The sequence below is a fragment of the Oncorhynchus keta genome, unplaced genomic scaffold (assembly GCF_023373465.1).
Source record: "Oncorhynchus keta strain PuntledgeMale-10-30-2019 unplaced genomic scaffold, Oket_V2 Un_contig_5194_pilon_pilon, whole genome shotgun sequence".
NCBI classification, from domain to species: Eukaryota; Metazoa; Chordata; class Actinopteri; order Salmoniformes; family Salmonidae; genus Oncorhynchus; species Oncorhynchus keta.
Genome location: NW_026288165.1, coordinates 22640 through 39342, shown reverse-complemented (window position 1 = coordinate 39342; position 16703 = coordinate 22640). Strand labels below are relative to the sequence as shown.

General features: G+C 44.7%; 1 protein-coding gene across 1 annotated transcript; it reads left to right on the top strand.

The window, feature by feature from the left end:
* Positions 1-29: 29 nt before the first annotated feature.
* Positions 30-6956, top strand: LOC127906093 (uncharacterized). Its single transcript, XM_052509929.1, has 4 exons — positions 30-267; positions 1006-1466; positions 3484-4516; positions 4984-6956. Exons 3-4 carry the CDS (start codon positions 3493-3495, stop codon positions 5142-5144), a joined length of 1185 nt encoding a protein of 394 aa, XP_052365889.1. The 5' UTR covers positions 30-267; positions 1006-1466; positions 3484-3492; the 3' UTR covers positions 5145-6956.
* Positions 6957-16703: the final 9747 nt, after the last annotated feature.

Genomic DNA, 16703 nt, shown 5'->3' with positions numbered 1-16703 from the left:
ATTAAAGCAGGAAGTGAATAGCTGGAGCGTTGGTTTATTTTCTCGTTGACATGTGGCTCTATAGACCGTAAAATTCCCAAATTACAGATGGAGTTGAATACGTTTCTTACTCAGCGGTTAACAGCGGCCGCTGTGGAGATATCGGCTGTCTTCGAAAAAAGATAGTCGAGTACCGGGTCGAAATCTCCCGTTCGAAGGAGGAGAACAAACGTCTACAGCGGCTGTTGGATTTGGTTTTCCACCCGGAAATCAAGTTACGTCGAGCAGGTTTGTAATAATAACTACTGTGGGAAACAAAATTATTCATCAAATAATTATACTCATTTAGTCATTCACACACACAGTTAGACTGCAGTATATTAACCCGTCTGTCTCCACACCCGGGGACCCAAACAATCATGTTTCCTGTAGTAACCTAGCAAAATCACCACTTCCATAAATAGTGTTTTTTTTTATTTTTGTGTTTTTTTATTCTATTAAATACATCGGTCCACTCAGTCTTATGTTTAACTCCGTATGAAATGATTTCAAATAGTATTTGAATCCAGGTCTGAAGATCACACAGATCACTAGCCAGAGGGAACAAGGAGCATCGTGTGTGTGGCACACCAGCCTCAGCGGGGTGATAGAAACCTTAAACATCCAAAACATCCCTTTTCCAGGGATACAGTATCTTCAACCTATCACCCCCATTTTTTTTTCTTCTCGTGTATTACTTTATATGACCAGTATAACTGCATCAGAGGAGGCTGCTGGGAGCAGTTTTAGGAGGATGGGCTTATTGTAATGGCTGGAATGGAATAAATGGAACAGTATTAATCATATGGAAACCACATGTTGGACTCAGTTCTATTGATTCCTCCTATAGCACCTCCCACCAGCCTCCTCTGAACTGCATTGTTAAGGAAGAGCTTGCAATCACTGTTTACACCTGCTGTATCCTGCTGCATCCTGCAGTACGTGAATAAACTCTGATTTGATTTGTTTTCCTTTTCTTCCCTCCAGATTCCCAGCAGCACTCTCTTCCTGTCTCTGAAGAGGACCTTCCACATGAGCAGCAGCAGCACTGTGAGCAGGAGAGGAGCCCCAGTCAGGGGCAGGAGGACCCAGAGCCCACACAGATTAAAGAGGAACAGGAGGAACTCAGGACCAGTCAGAAGGAAGACCAGCCTCAAGGTCTGGAACCTGATACCAAAGACCTCTTGATTCCTGCCTGTGTGAAAAGTGACTATGAACAGGACCCACCTCTGCCCTCACATCTTGACCAAACCTTGGAGAACAGAGAGAGGGACTCTCTACCCACCAACACAACTGAACAGATCAAAACAGAACCTGATGGAGAGGATTACAGCATATCAGAACCAACCAGTGACTCTCAGCTCCTCTCTGCAGTAAATCCAGACTGTTCTGCATCTCAGAGTGAAAACGGTAAAGTTCATCAGAGTCCCAGCACTTCTTCAGAACAAGTAAGATTATATTTTATTTATTGTGTTAGTATACATGTAGAACAGCACAAAAAGGCAGCATTTAATTGTAGGGAAAACAGCTAAATGATTACTTGAGATTCTGAAAGAAATGTCTTTAACGAAAATGAATACAAAAAAATTCTGGTAACAGAATGACGGCACCAACGGCACCAACCGTCATTCTGACTTTCTATCTGCATTGGTCTTCCAGTACATGTGTTTTTGTAAAACATTCTGTGGAAATTGTTCAAAGTTGTCCTTGTGAATACAGTAGTTGTATGGTTTGTTTAACCTTGCAATCATTGTTGTTTTTTTTGACATACACTATATATACAAAAGTATGTGGACACCCCTTTAAATTAGTGGCTTCGGCTATTTCGGCTACACCCGTTGCTGACAGGTGTGTAAAATTGAGCACACCGCCATGCAATCTCCATAGACAAACATTGGCAGTGGAATGGCCTTACTGAAGAGCTCAGTGACTTTCAACGTGGCACCGTCATAGGATGCCACATTTCCAACAAGTCGGTTTGTCAAATTTCTGCTCCCGGTCAACTGCAAGTGCTGTTATTGTGAAGTGGAAACGTCAAGGAGCAACAATGGCTCAGCCACAAAGTGGTAGGCCACACAAGCTCACAGAGCAGGACCGCCAAGTGTAGAGCTTAAGAATCGTCTGTCCTCGGTTGCAACACTCACTACAGAGTTCCAAACTGCCTCTGGAAGCAACGTCAGCACAATTAACTGTTCGTCGTTAATTTAAATGAGTCTCCACGGCCGAGCAGCTGCACACAAGCCTAACATCGCCATCTGGTGTAAAGCTCGCCACCACTGGACTCTGGAGCAGTGGAAACACGTTCTCTGGAGTGATGAATCACACTTCACCATCTGGCTGGATGGACAAATACCCTGGGTTTGACGGATGACCGGATAACGCTACCTGTCTGAGTGCATAATGACAACTGTAAAGTTTGGTGGAGGAGGTATAATGATCTGGGGCTGTTTTTCATGGTTCGGGCCCCTTAGTTCCAGAGAAGGGAAATCTTAACCCCACAGCATACAATGACATTCTAGACCATTCTGTGCTTCCAACTTTGTGGCAACAGTTTGGGAAAGGCCCTTTCCTGTTTCAACATGACAATGCCCCCGAGCACAAAGCGAAGTCCATACAGAAATGGTTTGTTGAGATTGGTGTGGAAGAAATTGACTGGCCTGCACAGAGCCCTGACCTCAACCCCATCGAACACCTTTTGGATTAAATGGAACGCCGACTGCGAGCGAGGCCTAATCTCCCAAAATCAGTGCCCGACCTCACTAATGCTCTTGTGGCTGAATGGAAGCAAGTCCCTGCAGCAATGTTACAACATTTAGTGTAAAGCCTCCACAGAAGAGTGGACGTTGTTATAGCAGCAGAGGTGGGGACCAAAGTCATATTAATGCCCATGATTTTGGAATGAGATGTTTGACGATCAGGTGTCCACATACTTCTGGTCATGTAGTGTACTTTTTAATGTGAAACATCTGAGTCTCATTCCCACAGAATTGTCCACTTGGTAAAGTATTCAGACCCCCTTTTCCACATTTTGTTACGTTGCAGCCTTATTCTAAAATGGATTAAATAGTTTTTTCCCCCCTCGTCAATCTACACACAATAACCCATAATGACAAAGCAAAAACAGTTTTTATAAATTTGCACAAATTTATAAAAACCTATCACATATACACAAGTATTCAGACCTTTGACGCAGTACTTTGTTGAAGCACCTTTGGCAGCGTTTACAACCTCAAGTCTTCTTGGTTATGACGCTACAAGCTTGGGGAAAAAATATTTTACCAATTTTAAAATAAGGCTGTAATGTAAAAAAAATGGGAGAAAAGTCAAGGTGTCTGAATACTTTCCGAATGCACTGTACAATGTTTAATATGATAACTCTACGAACATATCTACGTTCCAAAACGGGATCTCTGCTGTCAGAGAGTTTTCATGTTACATTCATCTGTCCTTTTGTTTCCCTCTTAGGATTCTAACATGGAATCAAATGAAGCATCTAGTTTCTCCACCTGGAGTGAGGACAGCATCTCCGTAACAGACAGAAACTCTTCAGACAGTAGCTCCTGCACTAAAGAAGACTCTGAGGCACGTAAACCAGTGAAGAGAACATGCCATTCTAGTGGTGTGGTGAATGAACCATCTGATTTGTCCAACTTATGTGATGAAAACAACCCGGGGACTGAGATCAGCCCTTCAGACGGAAACAAAGACATGAACATCCAAACAGACTCTGGGGCTCATTATCCAGCTAAGAGGATCTGTCAGAGGGTGCATGATGCTGCCGTAGCAAGACGTGGGAGTGGAGAGATGGCCTCCTGTTCCCGTCCCAAAGTGCCAGGATCCACTCGATGTTACACCCACTGCTTGCACTGTCAAGGTCTGTACATTCGAAAGTCACTACGGAAGCATGTCAGATACTGCCCTCTGAACCCCAAAGCTGAAAAACCAAAACCTGGACCAAAGATGAGGATTCAGTCAGCAATGGCGTTTAAGATGTGTCCTCAACCCGACTACGTCAGCACAGGTCTTTGGAAGATCGTTTGTGGTATGAAGTCCGGCCGAGTTTCATTTGTGGTTAGAAATGACAAATGTATCCTCCTCATGGGAGAGGAGCTGTACAACAAACTACAGCCAGATGACAGAAGAAACAGATACATTCAACAAAGAATGAGAGAGGTGGCAAGACTCCTCATCACGGCCAGGACGTGTACCCCTCTGATGTGCTTTGAGGACTTGGTCATACCTAGTAATTTACCTCACGTCATCACGGCAGTGAGAGCTGTTGCTGGCTACAACGAGGAGAACAAAACGTACGACCGTCCGACGCTGGCTGTTCAAATGGGATACAACTTAATGAACATTGGCAGAGCTGTGGAATCCTGTGCATTGACGTCAGGACGACACAAAGTCGCGGAGTCTGCTGGCAAATTCAAAAGTTTCAAGTGGAATGAGGTTGTTTTGGCTGGAGCTCTGTCCACTCTGAGTGAACCCCAAAATAAATGTAAGTCAAATGTCACACCTTGTAGGTCAGGCTAGCTCTCCAAGTGGATGGTTTATACACCTTGTAGGTCAGGCTAGCTCTCCAAGTGGATCAGGCTAGCTCTCCAAGTGGATGGTTTATACACCTTGTAGGTCAGGCTAGCTCTCCAAGTGGATGGTTTATACACCTTGTAGGTCAGGCTAGCTCTCCAAGTGGATGGTTTATACACCTTGTAGGTCAGGCTAGCTCTCCAAGTATTATAATATTGTATATATTTTTTTAGACAGGAAATTTGCCTGGAAATGGTCACGTTTATTCATATTCTGTTCATATATTTTATATTCATTTTCTCTCTGTCTTTCTCTGGTTGTTTCAGCTGCAACATTGTCAACTCCTGTTGAGCCAAAAAGTGAAATATGAAAATCGTGATATTATTTTCCATTCTTTGCTGCCATTTTTGCACCTTTTAAGCAACCTTTTCTCAACAGGCGCCCAGCCGGCCCGTCGCACAGGTGCGCAGCCGGCCCGTCTCCCAGCGGAGCCGGCGCCCAGCCGACCCGTCGCACAGGCGCCCAGCCGGCCTGTCTCCCAGCTGAGCCGGCGCCCAGCAAACCCAAAGAAACCCTGTGAGATTAAAGAGGATCGTTGATGAGGGAGCAGCAGTAGAGAAACACATAATGCCGTTCATAAAGAGTGGCCAAGTTCCTGGAAAGAGGGACTGCCTCAAATGCCTCCAGTCAGAACCTGTGGCGCTCAAAAGCAGAAACTGGTCGGGCATTAAGTTCTATGTAAATAGAGTCAAACGGAGACCGAGTACTGCAGCAAACTTGGGAGACATCGGCCCTGACGGGGACTTCAAATCAGGTCCAGAGACTGTCAACGCAACACCTTAGCCATTGCGTTTCCCAGTCAGACTTCAAACCAGCCAGGGATTTGAACCAGCGACTTTGTGTGTGGTGGGGGGTTACAGGTACCAATATTTAAATTCATATTCTGTTCATATATTTTATATTCATTAGTCCACACATTGTACCTGTGGGTTGCCACTAAAAACATTGAAGAAGAAATTAACTTTGCCACTTCCTGGTTGGTAAAATTCTAATGGTAAACCTAATTTCAGTTTGTGACAAAACAAGCAAGTATAGTGTAGACTACAGGATCATTGTACCATCTAAACCGCTGTGAAATATATTTTCCATAAACAAAAATATAGTATTTTTGTCTGTTTTGAAGCTGGTGTACAAAACTTTAAAGTAAAAGACGCAAAAACAAATCTTAAGAACGGGAAGCATAGAAATAGGGCACATAGAACAGATCTTCCGGCTTCCTAGAATTGCTTTCAGTGAGAGTGACAGATCTATAACTGTAAGTAGAGATGGAGTCCTCCATCGGGATCTTGAGAGGCAGTCGGGCTTATTTGGTTTTGATACATTTTTTTAAATTTGAGATTAAACTGAATTTTATCTAGGATCTTCAATGCATTTGGGAGCAATAGAGATACATTGTCTAGATAGAGTACAATATCGTCTGCGTATTGGTGTTATTTTCTTTGATTGATCAATGGCCTGGGCCAGGGGTTCCCATGGATACTAAAATAACAAGGGAGAAATAGATCGCCTTGTCTGCTGCTTCTAGTGATTCTGAACAGAGCACATATTGCCTGTTATAACTATGGCTGAGGGATTGGCATATTAATGAAATTGGAGACATTTTTCAAGACCGACCAGAGATCTAACCATTCTAGTTTAGTAAAAGCTTTTTCTGCACGGAGAGATGAAACAGCCCAAGGCCCTGTTGATTATGATGAAGCATCGAAGATATGGAATAGTCCACGGATCTAATCAGAGGATAAATATATATATATATTTTTTTACAAACCCGCTTCGGTCCTTGTGGACCAATTTGGATACGTAAGTCTTGAGACGGGATGACAATTTCAGTAGGCAGTTTTAATATCTGTGTTTATCGAAGATAGAGAGTACACTGGGTGACATCCTTTATTTTTGTATAGGTGAAATTAGTGCTGTATTTACATTTCTCCAAAAATGAACCTGTGTGTGAACAGCTGTGTTAATCATTTAGAGCAATAGTGGACCTAATTGAGACCAGCGACATGTTGGTTCCAGGCCCGTCTCTCTAACGCGAGGCTACCTGATACCCCTAAGGACATGTTTCATGACCAAATCTATTTTCAGATCAAACTACTGTATTTTCCTGTATTCATGTTACTATTGAATGATTGTCTTTGTGAAATCTTCTGCTTTGTTGTATTGGGCTGGATGCATTCCTGTCTCTAATATGTTATAGAGATACCAATATCAGATTTAATGCCAGAGATCATGTCACATTGCTACTTAAAGCCCCATGCAGTGTTTAAAACAATATATTTAAATCATCACTGTATGATTACTAAATCACTGTGTTTATTTCAGTAAAATAACACTATATTTAAAAAAAATAATTTAATTCCCTGAGCCTCCTTTTGCCATTGAAATGCTCAGTCTGGTTGTGGTGATACAAATGTAAATATATTTACATACACAGCCCTGATTGGCGGACAGGCTCGTCTAGACTGGAGCCGGGGTGCTCAAACCTTTGGGGTTGGTGAAATATTATCTGAGTGGTGGGCCACGGGCGGAGTAAATAGATATGATCTATTTAGAAGTATAATATGTAAACAATAACTTTTTATGGTCTTGAAGCAATATCTTTTTTTTTAAGCAATCGTATAATTAGTGGCCTTAACTTGACACCTAATAATACGTTATCATTACCTTATTACCTAGACTTTAGGGGGACCCTAATGCTGCGTTTAGACGAGAGACACATAAATCGTCGGCATAGTGGCATAGCAGTTACGGTGGAACAATGACATCCGGTTTGCCGTCTTCCTTGTACCATGTAAACGCAGCTTAAACGAGATTTGGTAGAGAGAAACAAATACATTTTTAAAGTGCAATTCTGCATATTGTGCCATGGGTTGAAGAGAACAGTTATACAATTGTATCACACATTTCATGTAATTCCACTCATTTTGCCATGGGGTGGGAAAAACCAGTAAGTTGAGAGCCCAACTGATAGAAATCTGAAACCTTTTTGTCGGGCCAAACGAAACGTTATCGTGGGCCAAGTTTGACAAGAAGGCCCCAGTTTAGTCAGTCCTGCTCTAGAGCCTAACCGCATTGGTCAGAATCACCCCTTCAAAGTAGGAGGATACATCTGCAAATAAAGGATGATTGGTCATTGGTCAGAATCAATCCGATCAGATTGTGATGTCATGATATGGAGCAGAACAGGCTGAAATTCCAGGATTTCTTTTCAAACAGCTCTTACACAAAGGGCGTTATCATCATTAGTTATTTCTACCTCTTTGTTGTAAAAATACCATAAAAAAATTAAAAAACTGGGAAATCACGTTAGCTAATTAGCACAAGTGGTCATGTCTGACTTCTCTAAACGAGCGTCGTAACATGGAGATCTGGCCGTGGGAACACTAACTCTATGAAGGTGTGTAGGAATTTAACCTTTTTAAAAAAATAAAAAAGGTATTACTTCTCGCTGATATTAAAGTTACGTTCCGTATGTTTCCCAAAATCATACCGCAAGCGGTTCATGTTTAGAGCAAGAGTCAGGGTTCTTAATGAAGGTCCCCAGGAAGAAGATGCCTTCAGCAATAGACACTGACGGTAGTTGGTGTCTATGAATGGAGGTAGTTACAGCTAGCGAGCTAACTTTTAGCAAACTAAACTGGTAATCAGAAAGGTAGCCTGTCAAAATCATCTGAGCATATATCTAACGCTGTGGGTTATTTAACCAATAAGGCCTGGATACAGCCCTTAGCCGTGGTATATTGGCCATATACCACAAACCCCTGAGGTGCCTTAATGCTATTATAAACTGGTTAAATATTTGTTTTGTCATACCCGTGGTATACGGTCTGATATACCATGGCTGTACCATGTCCTGCCGTAGCAGGGCCCCTCTGTGTGGAGGACTGTAGCAGGGCCCCTCTGTGTGGAGGACTGTAGCAGGGCCCCTCTGTGTGGAGGACTGTAGCAGGGCCCCTCTGTGTGGAGGACTGTAGCAGGGCCCCTCTGTGTGGAGGACTGTAGCAGGGCCCCTCTGTGTGGAGGACTGTAGCAGGGCCCCTCTGTGTGGAGGACTGTAGCAGGGCCCCTCTGTGTGGAGGACTGTAGCAGGGCCCCTCTGTGTGGAGGACTGTAGCAGGGCCCCTCTGTGTGGAGGACTGTAGCAGGGCCCTCTGTGTGGAGGACTGTAGCAGGGCCCCTCTGTGTGGAGGACTGTAGCAGGGCCCCTCTGTGTGGAGGACTGTAGCAGGGCCCCTCTGTGTGGAGGGGCTGTAGCAGGGCCCCTCTGTGTGGAGGACTGTAGCAGGGCCCCTCTGTGGAGGAGGACTGGATAGGGGCCCTCTGTGTGGAGGACTGTAGCAGGGCCCGTGTGGAGGACTGTAGCAGGGCCCCTCTGTGAGGAGGAACTGTTGGTTAGGTTTTACCCCTCTGGAGTGGAGGACTGTTGCAGGGCCACTCTGTGTGGAGGACAGTGTGAGAGGAGAGCGGAACAAGAAAGGAAGGTTGGTTAGGTTTTAGGTTTTACACAGGAGAGAGAGGAACGTTGGTTAGGTTTAGGAACGTTGGTTTTACACAGGAGAGAGAGAGCGGAACAATGGTTAGGTTTTACACAGGAGAGAGAGGAACGTTGGTTGTGTTTTACACAGGAGAGAAAGAGAGGAACGTTGTTTAGGTTTAGGAACGTTGGTTTTACACAGGAGAGAGAGAGCGGAACAATGGTTGGGTTTTACACAGGAAAGAGAGGAACGTTGGTTGGGTTTTACACAGGAGAGAGAGAGAGCGGAACAATGGTTGGGTTTTACACAGGAAAGAGAGGAACGTTGGTTGGGTTTTTGCTCTTTCAGAGAAAGAGAGGCGGAACAATGGTTGGGTTTCTTCATTCCTCCACCCTTTTGCTTCACCCTTTGCTCTTTCAGGCCGTGGATGTGTTGGATGTCTCTGGTCTGCTCCAGAAGGGCCCTAAGTTCCTGGTTCCCCCGGGCCGCCGGGACCCTCTCTGTCTCCAGCCGCTGCCTCAGGGTCCTCTCCCTGGCCCACAGCCCTCTCCGTGATGCCTCCAGCTCCAGTCTGTCTAATTGGGACTGCTCCCAAAGCCACCTTCTCCTGCTCGTTCTTCTTCTTCTCCCTCATCCTCCTCAGTCTCCCCTCCTCCTGCTCCTCATTCTCCTTCTCCCTCACCGCGCTCCTCTCCCTTGGGATCCCTCTATTCTCCCTGAACCAAGCTGCTGGGAACGTGGAGTGAATCGAGACCAGCCTCCTGTCCAGAGCTCCTCTGGTCCTCCATGGAAGGCCTGGTTCCTTCAGGGGTGCGGGGGCCCGGGTTCCCCAGCCCGGGATTCTCTAGGTGGGTTAGGAAGGCCCGGTGCTCCCCTCCACCATTCCCTGCCCGCCTCGGGCTGTCCTTCAGGGGTGCGGGGGCCCGGGTTCCCCAGCCCGGGATTCTCCAGGTGGGTTAGGAAGGCCCGGTGCTCCCCTCCACCATTCCCTGCCCGCCTCGGGCTGTCCTTCAGGGGGTACAGACGGGAGAGGATGAGGGGCAAACAAGTCTGGTTCTGGAGCTGGGTGAACAACAGTCACAACAGAAGGTGTTGATAAATACTGGACTTGTGTTGCTGGCTGGTGTTCGGCACGAAACAGAAGAAACGGTAGAGGGGCGGTACTATCTGAACTTGTCCAATAGGAAACGGTTTTCCGTGAAACATTTTGCTACGGTGTGACCTAATGAACATGGGTTCTGGTGAGAGTAGCCTGAGGGTGAATCCTCAAAACATCAGAGCGGGGTGAGGAGAGTGTCGATCGTAGAATGTGTGAATTGTGACACGTAACCACCTCTGTTCTCCTGTCCAAGTACCCCACTGTCTAGGAATGTGGTACTTAGTCAAATAAAGAAGGAAAAGTCTAACTTTGGGATATGGTGATTAGAGCTGAAACTATTGGCATAAAAAAAACATTTTATACAGTGTTGCCACAACTCTCTCACACTAACTTAACGAGCACTTGGACCACAAGTGGGCACAGAGACACAAACAAAGTGTTTATTCATCATATATTCAATGTTTCCATTGAATTGTAATACACTATACAGTATCATCACTATCCTGAGGCTGTCTGAACACATACAGTGCAATTCATTTAGAATGCATACGTAATATGATTTAGAACACATGCATACGTAATGTGATTTAGAACACATTATGCATATGTAATGCGATTTAGAACACATTATGCATATGTAATGCGATTTAGAACACATTATGCATATGTAATGTGATTTAGAACACATTATGCATATGTAATGTGATTTAGAACACATTATGCATATGTAATGTGATTTAGAACACATTATGCATATGTAATGTGATTTAGAACACATTATGCATATGTAATGTGATTTAGAACACATTATGCATATGTAATGTGATTTAGAACACATTATGCATATGTAATGCGATTTAGAACACATTATGCATATGTAATGCGATTTAGAACACATTATGCATATGTAATGTGATTTAGAACACATTATTTACATTTACATTTATCATTTAGATCTTATCCAGAATGCATTTATGCATATGTAATGCGATTTAGAACACATTATGCATATGTAATGCAATTTAGAACACATTATGCATACGTAATGTGATTTAGAACACATTATGCATATGTAATGCGATTTAGAACACATTATGCATATGTAATGCGATTTAGAACACATTATGCATATGTAATGCGATTTAGAACACATTATGCATACGTAATGCGATTTAGAACACATGCATATGTAATGCATAACATGTTATTGGGGTGGAATTCATTATCCCCCATACTTAATGCGCCGACAGAGATGGCATACGTAATGCGTTCCTAGAAACTATGCATACGTATTTTTTATTTTTTTTTACGTTTATTTCTTACATTGGTACCCCAGGTCATTTAGAACACATTATGCATACAGTCTGGAGGAACTACATGGCATATAAAGCAATTTCAACTCACCATCATTATGCCAGGAATACGACTTTCCCGAACAGATCCTATGTTTTGCCCACCACCCAATCGGATCCCAGCCGGCGAACAAAATGCATACGTAAAAGGGGCAGACAAAGCGGTTTAGGCTCCGGAGACACATTATGCATCCCTAGCATACCGCTTTAGCATACCGCTCCCTATGCATACGTATACGCTCCCTCGCATACCACATTAGCATACCGCTCCCTCGCATACCGCTCCCATTATGCATACTACTGTGATTTAGAACCGCTCCCTAGCATACTACTCCTAGCATACGTCCCTCGCATACCGCTCCCTAGATTTAGCATACCGCTTCCTAGCATACCGCTCCCTAGCATACGTCCCTAGCATACCGCTTTAGAACACATTATGCATACGTAATACCGCTTTAGAACCACTTATGCATACCGCTAATGCATACCGCTTAGCATACCACATTATGCATACTACTCTCTAGCATACTATTTAGCATACACATTATGCATACTACTCTCTAGCATTTAGCAACCACATTATGCATACGTACTCCCTAGCATACCAGAACCCTACATTATGCATACCTAGCATACCACTTTAGAATACATTATGCATACTACTCCCTAGCATACTACTCCCTAGCAGCATACTACTCCCTAGCATACCACTCCCTATGCATACCCCTCCCTAGCATACCCCTTAGAACCCCTCCCTATGCATACCACTCCCTTTAGATACCACATTATGCATACTACTCGCCAATGTCCACAAGCACATTATGCACACTTGCATTAACATCTGCTAACCATGTGTATGTGACAAATAAAATTTGATTTGATCTACCAGTAACCACGGCGAGAGGCCTGTAATTACTGTCATCCCTAAATTAGTTTTACTGATTAACATACGTAATGCCTCCCATTCCTCCACACCCCACACCCTGCCATCTCCTCCACACCTGAATAACATCCCATTCCTCCACACCCACATTACGCATCTCCTCCACACCCAGACACGCCTCCCATCTCCTCCACACCCACTTCACACCTCCCATCTCCTCCACACCCACTTCACACCTCCCATCTCCTCCACACCCACGACACGCCTCCCATCTCCTCCACACCCACGACACGCCTCCCATCTCTCCACAGACCCACGAACGCCTCCCATCTCCTCCACAGAGATGAGGCACGCCTCCCATCTCCTCCACAGACCCAACTATGCCAGGGGGTCACTGGAATGGAATGCCTGTCTGTGGGGTGCTACCCCTTGCCCTCTGACCCCCCATTATCTATTGTCATGTTTTCATTGTTAATTTTACTGGCAGGAACCCACCCAGTGTACCAAACAACCCCCCATGTGAGTGACCATGGCCAGAACACAACCCCCCCCTCACTACCTCCATGTGAGTGACCATGGCCAGACTTTCCCCCCATCACTTCCATGTGAGTGACCATGGCCAGAACACAACCCCCCATCACTACCTCCATGTGAGTGACCATGGCCAAACACAACCCCCCCATCACTACCTCCATGTGAACCATGGCCAGAACACAACCCCCCATCACTTCCATGTGAGTGACCATGGCCAGAACACAACCCCCCATCACTACCTCCATGTGAGTGACCATGGCCAGAACACAACCCCCCATCACTACCTCCATGTGAGTGACCATTTCCCGAACACAACCCCCCCATCACTACCTCCATGTGAGTGACCATGGCCAGAACACATCCCCCCCCATCACTACCTCCATGTGAGTGACCATGGCCAGAACACAACGGTCACTACCTCTGTGAGTGACCATGGCTCAGAACACAACCCCCCCATCACTACCTCCATGTGAGTGACCATGGCCAGAACACAACCCCCCCAGCACTACCTCCATGTGAGCATGACCACTCCCTAGCACACAACCCCCATCATACCTCCATAGTGACATACCAGAACTCCCCCCAGCATACCTCCATGTGCAGTGACCTCCCAGAACACATCCCCCCCTCACTACCTCCATGTGAGTGACATGGCCAGAACTCACACTATCACTACCTCCATCCCATGGCAGAACACACTCCCCATCACTACCTCCATGTGAGCCATACCAGAACTCCCCCATCACTACCTCCATGTGAGCATAGAACACAATCCCCCCATCACTACTCTCCATGCATGACCATCCAGCATACCCCCCCACATACCTCCATAGCATACACCAGAACACATCCCCCTCTAGCATACCTCCATAGCATACCACTCCCAGCATACCACCCCCCATCACTACCTCCATGCATACCACTGGCCAGAACACACCCCCCCATCACTACCCCATAGATACCATGGCTCAGAACACAACCATACCACTCCTCCATGTGACCATACACAAACCCCCTAGCATCACTACTCCATGTGAGTGACCATGGCCAGAACACAACCCCCCCCCCATCACTACCTCCATGTGAGTGACCATAAACACAACTGCCCATCACTACCTCCATGTGAGTGACCATGGCCAGAAACATCCCCCCAATGCCACAAGCAATAACATCACTACCTCCATGTGATTTGATCTACCAGTAACCATCACTAATGAGGCCCAAGTACTCTCCTCCCTAAATTAGTTTTACTGATTAACCCAGAACACGCCTCCCATCTCCTCCACACCCATGGCGAACACGCCTCCCATCTCCTCCACACCCACTTCACACCTCCCATCTCCTCCATGTGAGACCCCAGAACACATGCCTCCCACCTGCCAGCCATGGGGTCACTGGAGATGGAATGCCTGTCTGTGTGAGTGACCATGCCCTCTGACCCCCATCATCTATTGTCATGTTTTCATTGTTAATTTTACTGGCAGAAACCCCCCCATCAAACAACCCCCATGTGAGTGACCATGGCCAGAACACAACCCCCATCACTACCTCCATGTGAGTGACCATGGCCAGAACACAACCCCCCACACAGATGTTTGTCACTGTGTTGTTGTTGTCTTGTTAAATGGAAAATAAATAGGAAAGGAAGAAAGTGCTGTGTCTGTCTCTCAGTAGTGCAAAACGAATAGCCTGTTTTCCACCACAATGGAATGATCTAATGAAGTCAATCAGTCCTCATTTCTGATCCTTCAAAGTAGCTCTTGCACGTAAGGTTTTTGTTTCAACCACTAGTAGGCGCTGTAGGCTTTAATTTGCACAGCAATCTCACCAGTTCACTTCCGAAGACACAAGGTGGCGCTGTTTATAGTTTACTGAGTGAGAGGTGTGTGTGTATATACACACCACTACGACACACTGTTTATAGTTTACTGAGTGAAAGGCGTGTATACACACACCACTACTACACACTATGATAGTATTTTCCTCAAAACATTACAATATGGAAACAGTGTGTACTAATACCATACTACTGTTAAATAACTCAAATTATTTTCTATGATTTTCAACAATTGAGGATCCCTAACACATCTACTACCATGTAATTTATTACAAACAGCTTCCATATACACTGGTTTGAAAACAACACCACAATAACAACCTGATACAGACTTTATCGCCCCTCTACTTTGCAGGCTAGTATCAATCTACATGCTCTCCCAAACCGTGCCAGAGTTCCAATATCTCCACTAGTCTGTATTATATCACACTGCACTGGCTGTGCAACAACAACACAAGTCAATTTACGTTTGTTGTGGTGGAACTCCTAGAACACCAGGGTCAGAACCCTATTATGATGTAATGAATAATGTATGTAAATGAGCTGTCCCCAATCACAACCAGACAGAACAAGATTTGACCAGTCTAATCCTGAGTGAGCGGGTTTGGTTGCTCACTTCCAATTCTCGCACATGTGTAACAATGAATTCCTGTGCGAGAGAGAGTGAGAGCTGTTGACAGGGGAAAGGAGGAAGGGAGGGGCACAAATCACAGGCAGCCTAACCATTTTTCATTTTCAAATAATACCGCTCTCTCTCTCAAGTCAAAAAGTGACTTTTTTTCTCTGACAGGTTCATTTGAATAGTTTTATTGGGACAAGTCATGACAGGATAGTTAAATGATGCATGCTATAGAAACATAGAATAGGTAGAATATATCTCTATAATATGACATGGAGTGAAAGCTGACTGTATATGGAGGGACTTTTAAAAGTCCAGTGACAGCTGCACATTGGTCAGTCAATATTTGCAAACATTACTCAGTCAAAATAGTGCACTTATAATACGTTTAGGAGGTGGCTATGTCCCTTTTCAAAAGAAGAATAGAGGTATATCCCTCTATGTAACTGAAATAACCCTCAAACACAACCATGAGAGTACGAGAGAAGTCCAGATATTACACACAGGTGTAAATCATATGCTGCCTGATTTGTCTGCCAATCTGTTAATATATTATATTCAAATCGGACAAGCTGTTGTTACAAGCGCAGGCTTGTTACTGTGCCTGCAGCTTGTCACGTTAGTAGGATCTGTAGTTCACCTTATTGATGAATGAAGATAATCCATGACAACGTGTTCATGTACACAACAGTCTTCTTCTCTCTGTAGGCGGCCTGACGGAGGCTAGCTAATGATACACGTCTTGGTTTTGTATCAATAAAGAAGAATGTTTCCATCTATTTCAATTGTCTTATAAGTTGTGACTGAATAATACCTGACATATCTGTTCCTCATATCTATTCACTCATTGCAATGTAAACAACAGAAACTGAACTCATATAGCTTTTATTTAACCAGGTTAGAATCCCTTTGAGAATAGAAACCTATTTTCTCCTGAGGCAGACCTAAATCTCAGAACCTTATTTCAACAGTCCGTGCACACAGTGCATCCCAAATGGCATCCTATTCCCTTTATAGTGCACTACTGTCAACCAGGGCCCTATATAATGCACTACTGTCAACCAGGGCCCTATATAATGCACTGCTGTTAACCAGAGCCCTATATAATACACTACTTTTGACCAGAGCCCTATATAATACACTACTTTTGACCAGAGCCCTATATTATACACTACTTTTAACCAGGGCCCTATATAATACACTACTTTTGACCAGAGCCCTATGGGACTAGGGTGCCATTTGAGCCGTCCGTTTGTCTACCTGTTAAATTTAAACCTGAAGGAGCTGAGATCACTGAGG

Bases quoted from the DNA above. Each gene is read 5' to 3' on its own strand.
- LOC127906093 (XM_052509929.1), top strand. From the start codon at position 3,493: ATGGAATCAAATGAAGCATCTAGTTTCTCCACCTGGAGTGAGGACAGC. The intron at 4,517-4,983 runs GTAAGTCAAATG...TTTTCTCAACAG, and splicing joins GAGTGAACCCCAAAATAAAT to GCGCCCAGCCGGCCCGTCGC.